General features: G+C 38.4%; 1 protein-coding gene across 1 annotated transcript in view; it reads left to right on the top strand.

Moving 5' to 3' along the window:
• Positions 1 to 6,367, top strand: part of PAPSS1 (3'-phosphoadenosine 5'-phosphosulfate synthase 1) — a 38,951-nt gene extending 32,584 nt beyond the window's left edge. Inside the window, exon 12 of the mRNA XM_014941305.1 lies at positions 5,558 to 6,367. Within this exon, the coding sequence (XP_014796791.1) occupies positions 5,558 to 5,696 (139 nt within the window). The 3' untranslated portion in view covers positions 5,697 to 6,367. The remainder of the gene's footprint in view (positions 1 to 5,557) is intronic.
• Positions 6,368 to 13,064: the final 6,697 nt, after the last annotated feature.

The raw sequence follows: 13,064 nt of genomic DNA, 5'->3' as shown, positions 1-13,064 counted from the left end.
TAAGATGTTAACATTTGCTGGCAGCATTCCATGTACGCCTGTGGGGATAGGTTTTCATATGTTGGTCAGCTATGTATCATGAGATACTGGGCAATTATATGATACCTTGCTGTGGCTAAGCTGCTCATGACCTGATGGCAAGCCTGGGAAGTACCAAAAGGCTCCCACTGGCCCTGCCTCCAAATTAATAATAAAGGCTCTTACATCTCAGGTGTGCTGCCTCTGATTCGAAGAGGTTGGTTTTTTTAAGGTCTTCAGTCCGTGCAAGTGCAGTTTTGTGGAGCTGATATAGACGTTAAGTTTGTTTCTTACTTCCATGAGTATTGTCCAGAAGACGCATTGCCCTTGGAGTTTCAATAGACCCAGTATCTATCTCTGCTTGGGAATTGTGTGGAGAGCATGACTCTTTATCTTTGGATGTCAGGACCTCGTGCTCCTGGTTGACAGTGTTGAGCTGCTGTGATAACTGTGTTGGAGCTGAAGGCCCTTACCAGCAGGTTGTATCTACGTGTACTTCTTTTTATAAGGGAAGGCAGAGATATCCTGATTGCATTCCGAAATAATCATGGAGCATTGTGTGTGAGGAAAGAGGGTAAGAAAAGACTGATGCAGAAGAATTTATACTAACTCCACAACAATTGTAGTTTCAGAGTGGTTCTGAAATCCCTTCAGAAAAACAGTTAGTGTGTTTCTTCAGCCAAAAAGGCCTCTCAAACAAGTTACCACAGACAAGTGTAATTTGGGATTGGTGGCTTAATAATAGCAGTTGTTTGGGTGAGCAGAGGTTCCCAATTCTTTACAGAAGATCAGTCCTATAAAATGCAGCCACAGACTGCTGCTGAGAAGAAAAACCCAGTTAAGAAAGGAAATTAGTTTGGCAATTAAAAAAACCACAGCAGCGTCTGGGTTTTTTTTCTGCTTTTTGGGTCCTGAAAGAAAACCGACAAGGTCATTTTAGCTTAAAAGAACCCATAAGTCAGGTTACCAGAGCATACTGTTCATGTTTTCTGTAAAATGGGAATGGGTATTTGTGAAAAGGAGAGATTTTAACTTTATATAATTTATTTTGATAAACCTTTTAATTATATTGTCATGACTGCTTTAAATACTATCAAGCCATACTTACAGGACAGCTGTTCTCACTAAGTACATACTGTTCCCAAATTCGTTTGGTGTGATACCTGATTTATAAAGTGATAGTAAGAGGCTGAGATAAGCCCACTTGCCTGCCCTCCTTAATTTAGCTATGTGAAATATGGTTTCTCAATTAACATTAGTACGTAATTTAAGTTACATTGAAACACTAGAGTAGCTCAAAGGACTTAAACCTTCCTGCCAGTCAGGAAGGAGTTTCATTCACAACAGGTAAAGGATTAGCTTGTATATGTTGTTATTGATCACATATTCGTGTTCTACTTTCACATTTTCATATTCTACTTTCACAAAGAATTTGTTCCTGGCCAGTTAGGTTTTGAACCTAGTGTGATACTAGCTCGTTCGTTCAGCATCATGGGGGATTCCCAAGGTATAACGTTGACTGACACAAGAAAGACTTGACACTGTAAGGGACAATGTTGTGTTCCTGTAGGAGTTTTGGTCTAAGTCAGGACTTGATGCTGCAAAAGCAAATTTAAATTCAGTGAAAGTCCTTCTGAAAAGGGTTGTAAGGTTAGATTTCACCTCACTAGCATATCCTGTTCAGGAAGCATGAAGTTGGAGAAGGAGAATTCAGGACTCCAGATAAGGAAACTGTGAATTGTTGTAGCAATTAATCCTGGCTGAAGTGTACCAGCTGAGTAGAACACAGCAGCTGTTTTCAAGTCAGACCAGGGTGAATAAGTCATGTTATTGTTTAATTTCCATATATTTGTTTCCAAAACCAAGTATTTTTGTATTTTTTTTATATATTTATATTTTTATGAATAAGCAAAACTATGAATTATTCTTGTACGCAAGAGTAATTTCTTAAGACCACCAGAGATTACCTTGTACAGACAATGGGAATTCTAAGGTCATTTGCACAGTGAGAGATACTCTTAACAGGTCAAGATTCCCAAGATTATGACTGATCTTTAGCACTCCCAAGTGAAAAATCAATTACGTAATATACTTTATACCTGGATTAAACACGTAGGGAATAATTGAAGTGGAAAAAATATCCTCCTCTGTCACTGTATTAAGGTACTGTTGGTGGCTGTATTCAGTGTGTGGAAGGTGGGCACAATCTGAAGTGTGAGAAAAGATTCTTTTTCTCCTTTTGCTAGATGGATGAGAGCCCAGCAAAATTATGTATTTTCTGTCTACCTAGACACATCTTGCATAAATAAAATTTTGCAACATGTATATGTAAGGCTTTTTCAGTACAGTGAGTGTATCAGGGTTCTAGGTTGCTGTGCCATGGAGCAAATACCAGTCTCAATATGTTTCAAGACTGGTTTTCTGTTGAAAAGTTTTTGTTGTGGATTTATTTCTGCCTTTTTAATCCTCTTTCTTTTGGAGAATGCTTTTAATTGCATTAATCTAGGCAGACTCAATTGGTAGTGAAAGGTCAAATCAATGTTAAAAGCATGTACTAACATGCAGTGTGGATCAAAGGAAGCTAATTCCAGCAGCCATTGAATAAAAGTGTCAAAGTCACTTAAATCCCACACTCAGAAAAGGCTGGGGTTAAGTTTCATTGAGAGTCTTCCTAAATCTCACTTGAGAATGGAATTTGGATGGCTTTGGCATTTATATTTTGTAGCAGCTTTAGTGGTCTAATGTTTCCCCCCTTCCACGTTCTGCTCAAATCCGTTTATCTCCTAATATCCTCAAAATTCTCTATGAAGAAAATTACTTGACTCCTCTTCCTGGTTTCTTTTTCCATAAAAGCAAATTACTCGTACAGATACATTTTATTTCCAAGTGGTTGTGGTTCACATCACACCACAGTGCCAGTACTGATTAGGTATTTCTGCTTAGTGGAAGTCTCGGTTTGCAGTGTTCAAGACATTTGATTTTTACCGTTAGTTAAAGACAGTGAGTACTGAGTGGTTATTCAAATGCTCTGTATTAAGTATGAAAGTAGAGACTAAACTGGAAAGGTAAAATTGCAAATGCAGTAATTTTAAAAAATGCAAAAAGAAAAACCCATTCAAAAGAGAAGTTTCGGTTAGTGAGATGGTGGCCAGCAGGTTCTGCCCCTCTGTTCTGCTCTGGCGGGACCCCACCTGGAGTACTTTGTCCAGCTCTGGAGTCCTCAGCCCAAGAAGGATGTGGACCTGTTTGAGTGGGTCCAGCGGAGGGCCATGAAGATGATCTGAGAGCTGGAGCACCTCTCCTATGAAGAAAGGCTTGAGAGAGTTGGGGTTTTTCAGCCTGGAGAAGAAGAGAAGGCTCCAGGGAGACCTTATAGCAGCCTTCCAGTACCTGAAGGGGGCCCACAAGAAAGCTGGGGAGGGACTTTTAACAAAGGCCTGTAGTGGTAGACAGGGATAATGGCTTCAAAGTTAAAGTGGGTAGATTTAGATTATATATGGGGAAGAAATTTTTCGCTTTGAGGGTGGTGAGACACTGGAACAGGTTGCCCAGAGAAGCTGTGGCTGCCCCATCCCTGGAGGGGTTCAAGGCCAGGCTGGATGGGGCTTGGAGCAACCTGGTCTGGTGGGAGGTGTCCCTGCCCAGGGCAGGGGGTTGGAACTTGATGATCTTTAAGGTCCCTTCCAACTCTAACCATTCTATGATTTTATGATTTAAGGTTCCTTCCAACCTAAACCATTCTATGATTAAATGATTCTCACTTATGTTTTTCTTTCCTTTTTGTATAATTTCTGTAGATCTCCTTAGCTTCTTTTTGTGTTTCTCTATTGATATCCCCAATTCCTAGAGGTACTTTTTATGCATCTAGGGATGAAGATATGCTAAACGAATTGGGGGCCTTATTGAAGCAAACTTATGGCATATCTAAATTTATTTTAATACCTTTATTTTACTTGTAGGGCATGGGCGGAAGTTGAGTGTTGTTCTGAAAACTTAACAGCCAAGGAGGAGATAAAACAGCTATTTTTTTGTTTTTCAGGCTCAAGCTTTGGTATTGCTAGCACACTGTAAAGAAAACCACACATGGAGCAACTTTATAGCACTTGCTTTGCTCTTCTGTTCCTGATCATCTGAAGACTTACTTTTTTTGCGCTAGAATTAACCAGGCTTATCACTTCCCCACATATATTTTATAGAAATAGTTCTTTACAAAGAATGCAAGTTACTTTCAAGCAGTGTTAGTGAACAGTGGGCATCTCTCTGCCAAGGAACAAAATTGAGAGCAATAAGAAAAGAGCACGTATGGCAGTGCTGCTGCTTAAATGTATACAATCCAAATCAAAAAGTTATGGGTCTAATGGCTTTGTGAAAGGGAACTGTGGAATGCTTTCTGCATCTTGCTAACTTCCATACCCTACTGAGCGTAGCTCAGCACTTAAGAGCCAAGTTCTGCCTTCTGATGCAGGCACTTGGCTCTTCTTTCTGTCTAAGGCATGTTCATCTGAGATCAATATTTGGCTTCTATTTCAAACAGACAAGTAAAGAATGAGTAATGCATATATATTGCAAATTGAGCAAATGTTGTTAGTAAAATCGCATATTTAATTTAAGAATAATTTTTCCTTTGGAGCATTTGGTAGAACTCTAACATTCTTGTCTTGCTTTTACTGTTTCAGTCCTGTGAGGAGTAAGACTTTAACTTGTAGAGCTTTTGCTGCTTATGGCCACGTATCTGAGAAGTTAATTTAGACTGTCCACGTTAACAATGATAAACAATCCTGATCTGGGTTCATTTGTGTGTTTGTGCAACTGAATTCTGGGGGTTTTTTTAAGGAAAAACATCTTTAGGGGAAGGTATTTTTATTATTCCCCTGCTTTTTTTCTTTATTTTGAACTGTATATGCCACGTTACTGATATGCATATATATGTTTATGCATGCTCAGTGGCTTGCAGTGGCCCAGCTGTGGAGCTTGCCTTTGGACTCTGAGGCTTTTACTTTCTCTGTTCTGCAAACTCTCCGTCACTAAGATTTCATGCAATGTTGTTTTTTCACATTCTCTAGTGGCACTGAAATGATCTCCTTCAGCCAGCACATCGGGCTGGTCTGCTGCCCTGGCAGTGCAAAATAGGAATGGCTGCTGTTGCTTGGCAGAGAGTTGAGACAGGAGGTGGAGGAGATGATTCTCTCCCAACAGCGGTTCCCCGCTTCCTCAGAGAGAGCGGGCCAGCCTAGATGGAAGCACAGACTCAGTTCAGTCCACAGGAGATCAGTTGGACTGTGCTACTAAACCTCAGGAGTTACCTAAGCTGAATATTGTAGGGGGTGTATATTCTAGAGATTTACTGGCTTGGTGGCCGAATGTCTGGAAATGACAGTTGCTATACAGCATTATACTCCCAAGAAGAAATATGTAAAATATCAAGAAAGCAGAAGGAATATGAGCAACTTTTGCCTGCTTTTAAAATATGTTCTTTTTTCCCACCCCTGCTTTCTCCTCTCCCTCTCCCCTCCTCCCCCCCCCCCCCCCACTCTCTCAGCCATGAAGACTTTGAATTTATATCGGGGACCCGCATGCGCAAGCTGGCTCGAGAAGGACAAAACCCACCGGAAGGCTTCATGGCTCCTAAGGCTTGGACTGTGCTGACAGAATACTACAAATCCTTGGAGAAGGCTTAGGCCTCTTATTAACTGCAGATCAACCTTTGACTCCTCATTTATTTACGAGAAGGGGACCACACAGTCACCGTTCATGTTGCTTTGTTGTGGTGTGTGTCAGGAAGTTCTTCTCTGAAAACAGACTCTTTCTCCCTAACTTAGCATCATTCTTTGCCTGTCCTTATGGGATCTATTATGTTCTGGCACCTAACTAGCTGCTGGGTTTAATGTCTTCTCTTTTATTACGGTTATTATTCTTGCAGTAGGATTTTTAACTCTTGTCTTTTTTTTTTATATTTTACTGCCTCTGTCCTATGAGTTCTGCAGCTGTTAAATAGATGCAGCTTTTTTCATGTTATTTAAACTGCTGGGTAGTGTCTGATTTTAGTAGTTTTTAGGAGAAAATGTAATGGTTAGACCCTTAACTATGGATAGATTATCTATAAATCAAAAAAGTAAGTAAGTTTTAAAACATCCATGGAAGTGTCCTCATCTTTCTTATCATCATCTCTGGAAGCACTTAACATTAATTTCTCACTGTATGTAATCAAAGCAGCATTTTTTATGTAGCATAAATAATTAAACTTTTTTGCTTTATTTAGTTCATTGAGTTGTCTGGTGATTCTCTTCTGCTGTGGACCTGTAAAGATGGCCAAGTAATGAATAAAAGAAAACATCTAGTTTTCATTTGATAACTGCTCCAGATTTTTATTGTTGCCATAGGTGTCAATAAGGAATGTTTTATTTTATTTGATATAACTTGCCAGGTTCTGGTTCCAGATATATTTGTTCAGTCTACTACAACTTGAAAAAAAATATGGCAGACCAACCTTGAATTCATATTTAATTATTGCAAGAAAAATAAAAATAATCCTTAAAACTTGTAATTTCCTGTGGTACAGATGCGTAGTCCTGAGGTTAATTTTCTGGCTGCTTTTCAAGGTCTCAAAAGAGTAGTCTTCTTCTCTTGGTTCCGCCTTGCTTGCTTGAAGGGCAAAGCATATGTTCTTCTTCAAGGATTCTTCAAAAATCCTGAAGGTGGCTAATTCATTATGTGAAACATTAACTGCCAAAGGAAAACATAAAAAGCCTTTAATTGTGAAGTAACACAGACCTATTGGGGTCTTTTCAAGCATTTGCAGGTAATCAATGAACAGTCATAACCCCTCTTAAGCCTATTAGCTAGAAACTGTCTTGTATCTTTCTCACAGAAACTTACTTTTCTGTTTTTTATGTAGGAGGAACAAGCTCAATGTTGTTTTTAGAATGTTGATACTGGCCTGTTGCTGAGCCTGGATGAAGCATATGTTCATCAAGATTTTTTTGCATGGGGGGAAAGTTTTGATGAAGGGGAACTGTGTAATGAATGGGATTAATGCTATTTGCAATCTTCATTTAATTGTTCACAGTAGAATTTAAGAAAAATGCTTTGAGAATTACTTCCTTCTGTTTTCTTCCCCTGTCTCTTTTGAAGAGATGTAGGAAGTATCTTTTAATGTGGTTCTTACCTCTGATAGAAAGTAAGACAGAATTGGGAGAAGACAAGAGACATGTTTATTAGTGAACCACAACAATTACTTGAGTGTGTTTTGGTAGTGTAAAGCTTAGTTCTTCAGAATTGCTGAACAGATTTTCTTAAAACTTGGCTTTCTTTTTTGATTGTATCAATATGTAGGATACGCGAAATCCAGAAGAAAGAGTCAGTTCATCTGTGTGCAGCTGTTCATGCAAAATTTCAAGTTTAACTATGAAGGTAAAACAGGGTTATCAGCTGCTAAAATGGGATTTGCTGTTGGAAGTTGGAGTTTGGACTCTTGGCTGTCAGGTTTGGTTCTTCTGCTAGGTATGATGAAAGAGAATAAAAATATTCTGGCAGAATAGCAGACACAGGTGAAAGTCTACAGAAGTTAATGTTTTAAAAGTGCTACATGTGCTATATGAAGTCCAGAAAATAAGTGGTAGTGATGATCATGAATGTGAATCATCCAGTAAAGCTAATTTAGAATCAGGAATGCCTTCAAGCAAATTAATATAGTGATAACAAGCAGATCTAGTTTTCATACTTAGCTGGTATGATGCTGAGGCCCTTAGAGAGCTTCTGGAAAGCATTCCTTGCAAGGCTCTGTATTAAAGAAGCTTTCAGGTTTATTCTGACTTTTAAGCCATGGCTTTCACAGCATAATGCTGATTAAGAACAGGAGCATCTGGTCGATTTGTGGGCAAGACTAGCTCTATACAGTTTTTTCCTGTATCATGTGAATTTCCAATGTAGAGTTCACATTTTTCCTCTTGTCTGCAGCTGCCTTTTTTAAGGAAGCCATGTTTACAGGAAAGGGCTACCTCAGAAATTATTCTTCTGCCAGTATCTCTTTAGCTTTTTCTCTGCCTTATCTCAGTGGGCAGTGGTGCCAGTTGGCCAGTCCTAACATTCTGTTTTTAACAGTAGGTTCAACTTCCTTAAGGGTGCTATGGCAGTTGAGACAACAGTTGGGTGTCTTCCAGGAGACAGCAACAGGACTAATGAGGTAATGGTTGTTGCACCCAACACCTATCTTTCCATGCCTGCAGTGTCACCAAAGAGCAGTGATCTCAGGAACACACCATACAGAAGTAATAATACTCTTGAACAGTGTGATGGATATAAGGACAAACAGGACCTAACTTTCTGACTGGGAAAATAAAAAAGCTCCAATGCCTCATTTCTTCAGTTCCTAAACCAACTCTTTTTTACTAAAAAAACCCTGATATATGCAGGAATCACGAATCTAAGCAGTTATATAGATGTGTTGTTTTCTTAGGAAGAACTGCAAAATCAAACTTCCAAGTATGCCCTTTTTCTAAAGGTCCTTTTGCTTTAACAATCAAGAAGAGTTTTACTCTGTTCATTAAGATGAAAAATGTCAAAAAGTATTCCCCTTGCCTCCCACCTTCTGTGGGATCTACCTTATAAATGGTTCTTTACCTTATCTTTTTGTACAGTCTCAGGATGATTATTCACTTCTAGCTGATCGTTCTGATGTTTTGGACATGTGATATATGAAAGTAAAAACACCTTCAATTTGTATGGCTGTTACAATGACAATCTGGACCCAGCTTTCCAAAATACAGAGCTTAATGAGGTAGGTGGAGATTACCAAACCCTAATCCTCAGGGTTGAATGTGTGGTATAAAATTGCTACCTCTCCTGGGTTGAAATGATGAATTCCAGATGAATTTGATTCCTGCAGTACCTATGAGCAACTTAAAGAAAAAGGCAATTTTTTTTGTAGAGAAATTATTTGTATTCTCATGGCTGAGAATGTTATTTTTCTATGTGAGCTCCCGTATGCCTGTTTTGAACTAACATGAATATTCAGGGTAACTTTTCAAGGTTGTGATGGAAAAATAGAGGAATGTTGGGGATGCTGACTTCTGTCTTTTTTTTTTTTTTCTTTCAATAGGGGATGTGAGCACTAACAGCTCAGTAATACATCAGAGATGCAAAATGGAAAATGCAGACTAGGTCACAGGTTATTTTTTAGATGCAGTTTGGAGCTAACCAAGCTTCTATGTCTGGAATAATTCCATAGAGGAGAGGGAGGAAAATAGTGGATGTCTTGGCGTGGTGGTGGAAATACAACAGGGCTACTGTGAGCTGTGTAGCCAATACTGTAATTGGCCTGAGTTTGGACCTCCCTTGCATCTCATATTTCTGTAAGTTCAAAAAGTTCCACAGGTGGGTCACACAAAGGGTTAAACTTACTGCCTTTCCATGGTACAAGAAGAGTAAAAGTTACTTTGAGCATCTGACCAAATACTAACAGTAGTCAAGATCCTTTTCCCTTCCTGGCAGTTTAAAGGTGCTAATCAATGTGTTGTTCCCTTTCCCTGTAAATGCTGACAGCCTCAAAAATGTTTGTGTGTCACTTTCAGTATTTACACACGTGTCATCCCTTATATTTCTGGTCATGAATCTTTAAGGTTTTCTGTGAGGCACTGTAGGAACACAGAAAAAAATCATCTCTGCTCACCTATGAGTCAGAAGATAAGTTTACTGCATCTGTGGCATCATCTCCAAAGACAGGGAAAGGGAAAACTCTTCCTTCACTTAATATAGCAGAGTCTACAGGAAAAAATAAGATGGAAACAGAATCTTCATTTAACTTTGCTTATCTACTTATCCCTCTATAGGCATGGGATTTACTGTGGTGGTTGAATACTAGTAAGAAATGTGTAGGAATGGAACTCCTCAAACCTGGTACAGAATCCTTCACCACCACCTGTAAAATAATAGGGACTTCAGCATGGAGTGAGTTGGCCAAATTAAATTGTAGAATGAAAGCAACTGATAGCTCAGAATTAGCATTTTGTGATTCTTTATGAATCGATCTCAGAAACTTGCTTACCAAAACTGCTGATTTAGGTGGTGTTCAAGAGGAGAGTGACACTAGTTCCATTTTTTTTCATGTTTAGAGTTTTTTACAAGATGGAGCCAAGAAGCTAGATTGCCAAGGGTAAATTTAAAGCCTTCAGTGGCCGACTCATTGGATATGAGAGTTCCTTGCCAGCAGCCAAACAGGTATTGTGTAAACATGTGATTTAAAGGAAGACTATGCTGAGGTTTCTGCTTGGTTGTGGTGTTTTACCTTGAAGAAAGCCCGAGGGCTGGAATAGCAGGGCCTCTTTTAAGTTTGCTTTCTCATTTCACAAAAAAACTTTTTGATTATGAATATAGATTTTTTTTACTGGCCTTTTGAAGTGTCCATTGAAGGGGTTTCTTTGTGTCTCCTGCAAACTCTACGTCTGCTTTTGTGGTATTAGGATATTTTTTTTTTTTTACCTGTATCCCTTTTCATTATTTAGTCTTTATTAAAATCACTTTTTTCTTCTTTATGGGAGGGTATGTATGTGCATGAGCCAGAAACATGCCTTCAACATTTCCAGAGCTGTTTGCCCTAGAAACCTCATCTTGATATCATTTTGAAGTTGAGTGGGGAAGGCAACTACACTGAAAGCTAGAAAACACTGCTTTAAAGCCACATCTGGAATTCTTAGACAGTAAATGGCTCCAACTTAAAACAGAGAATACAGAGTTTTTATATGCCATAAAACTCTAGGAGCCTTGGATTCAGTATAAGGACTGTCACCCGACCTTCATGTTAAAATCCATCTACACAATGCTTTGAAGTATGATTGCAGTCAGAACGCTACCTGTCTATGTATAAAAGGAGGAAAAAATAATAAATCAGTTTCAGTATAAACTTCAGTGGGGTGGAAATAGTGCCCAAATCTTGCTTTTATCCTCTGCAAACAAAGCTGTTTTGTCTGTGGAGTCCTACGCTCATCACTCTAAATTGCCTCGTGTGAGAACAATACAAACATTTTGGCCATATCCACTTATTTTCATCTTATAACAGTAGTTATGATTGCAAGTAAAAGATTTTAGGTTTTGCTGAGTACCTGCAGATCTCCGGGCTTTCTACCCAGATGACCTGTGCCTGAATTTTTGTGGTCTAGTCAAATTTGTTGCAATAATTGTGATGAGACAGATGAGAGACACCAGTATCCATGTGTTAATATTCCCTGAACATCGTTGGTACGTTTTATTTATTACAAAACATGACATTTTGTTCAGCAGGACAAACCCACTCTTCTCACATAGGAAACATTTTTCTGATTTCAGGAGTGCTCCTTAGAGTAAGAGAAAACATTTAGGCTTTTGTACTTAATTTGATTTCATCAACAGCTTTCTCAAATGTTTAAGTGGAACCAGGAAAGAATCCTTAAACTTTAGACATTGGGTTCAAATGGGTTGCCCACTGTAGAACGGAGAACCTCAGCTTGATGGTCCACAGGAGGTTATTTGCAGGATTGTTCATGTGACCTTGAGTTCTGCCTTGTTTATAATTCATCTACCACCTGTTAAAAACAATATTTTGATCATTTGATTCAATTGTTTCTGGATAATAAGGCAATCATGAGAGAAGGTCATGTTTAAGCATGACTTCCCCAGCAGTATTATAGTTTATATTTAAACTAGGAGGCAGTCCAAAAGATCCAGTGTTATATGGGAAAAAATTTCCTATCATACTATGTGATGGCAAAGCAATAAAGACGCCATCAGAGTCAACAACAGAAGCACAGTGCAAAATGCTAAGTATTATTGACATTTCTTCATTAGAGACAGTTATTTATAACTCCTTTGTTCATTATTTCTTCAAGGAAAAATACCGCTTCTTTCTGAAAACTGAAAATCTGTTTGCCTTACTTGGTAGTTAGAGACACTCAGAATGGCAGTGATTCTTCATAGTTTTTAGTGTTTTGCTGTGAGTATTTTTTAAATACATGCACACTTCTGAGTTCCACAATGAAATGGCTTTGCAAAGAATGTTAAAGGTTTAAAGCTTTTCTTTGTAAACAAAATTTGTTTCCCTTGGTACAAATCTAAAAATCTTATGTGTATCTTACATAGAGATTGGGTATAGAATTTTCATCAACTATTAAAACAACTATAGCTAGTTTCCTTTTCATACACAACCTTCTGGTTCAGAGATGTCCTTCACTCATATCAAGAGGATTTCTTGTCAAATACTTCATGTGCTGGAGAAAAGTGTATTTGAAGATGCTAAGTTGATGGTGGAGAATTCCAGGACAACCTCATTCAAGCACTAACAGTAGAAGACCACATCTTGTAATACGTAATTCTTTCAAAAGAACATTGTGCCTGTCTGTATTCATAGTTTGCATATAAATGCAAATTCAAAGCAGCATATTCTTTTTAAAAGACGTACGGAAAAAAGTGAACATTTTTCAGTCGGTGGTTTTCTGGAAAAATCCCCACTTCCTTTTCACACTTTCAATGTAGTTGAAAAATGAAACATAAATGTCCCGATTTTTCCATTTCCATATTTAAAGATGTGTCTTGATGTGAGACCGACGTGTTTTCTCTCTTATTCAACCAGTTGCATTGTCTTGATTTTGAGGATTTGCTGAATGTTGGCAACGAACTGAAAGTCGTGGTCTGTTTAGACCAACCCTACACTAGATAGTTTCAAACAAGCAAACTTGTCTTTTCCTTTAGACATACTTAATTTACTTTTTTCACCTGTATGTAACTTGCAACAACTCCTCGTTTCAGATTTTTGTACGTTACCATGTAACTAACAAAAGAAAATTCAGTCTCTTTACCCATTCTTGGTTTGATTATTATCCTCTGTGTGTTTGTAGATCTTGAAATGAATGCTAAGGAAGTAGGGGCCTTTCCACATTGATTTTATGACGTTAACTCTGGAAGACATCATTGATGTTCGTTAATGGGGACTTGAAGAAAGATCTGACTGCCTGTGGAGAAGTGATTCTGATTGTATTGAAAGCCTGCAGAGTGCCTGCTAGCTCCCCTCTCTTTAAGTC

This window comes from Calidris pugnax, unplaced genomic scaffold, assembly GCF_001431845.1.
Source record: "Calidris pugnax isolate Ruff unplaced genomic scaffold, ASM143184v1 scaffold34, whole genome shotgun sequence".
Lineage (NCBI taxonomy): Eukaryota > Metazoa > Chordata > Aves > Charadriiformes > Scolopacidae > Calidris > Calidris pugnax.
The sequence above is the reverse complement of the archived record's forward strand: the minus strand, read 5'-3'. Positions and strand labels throughout refer to the sequence as shown.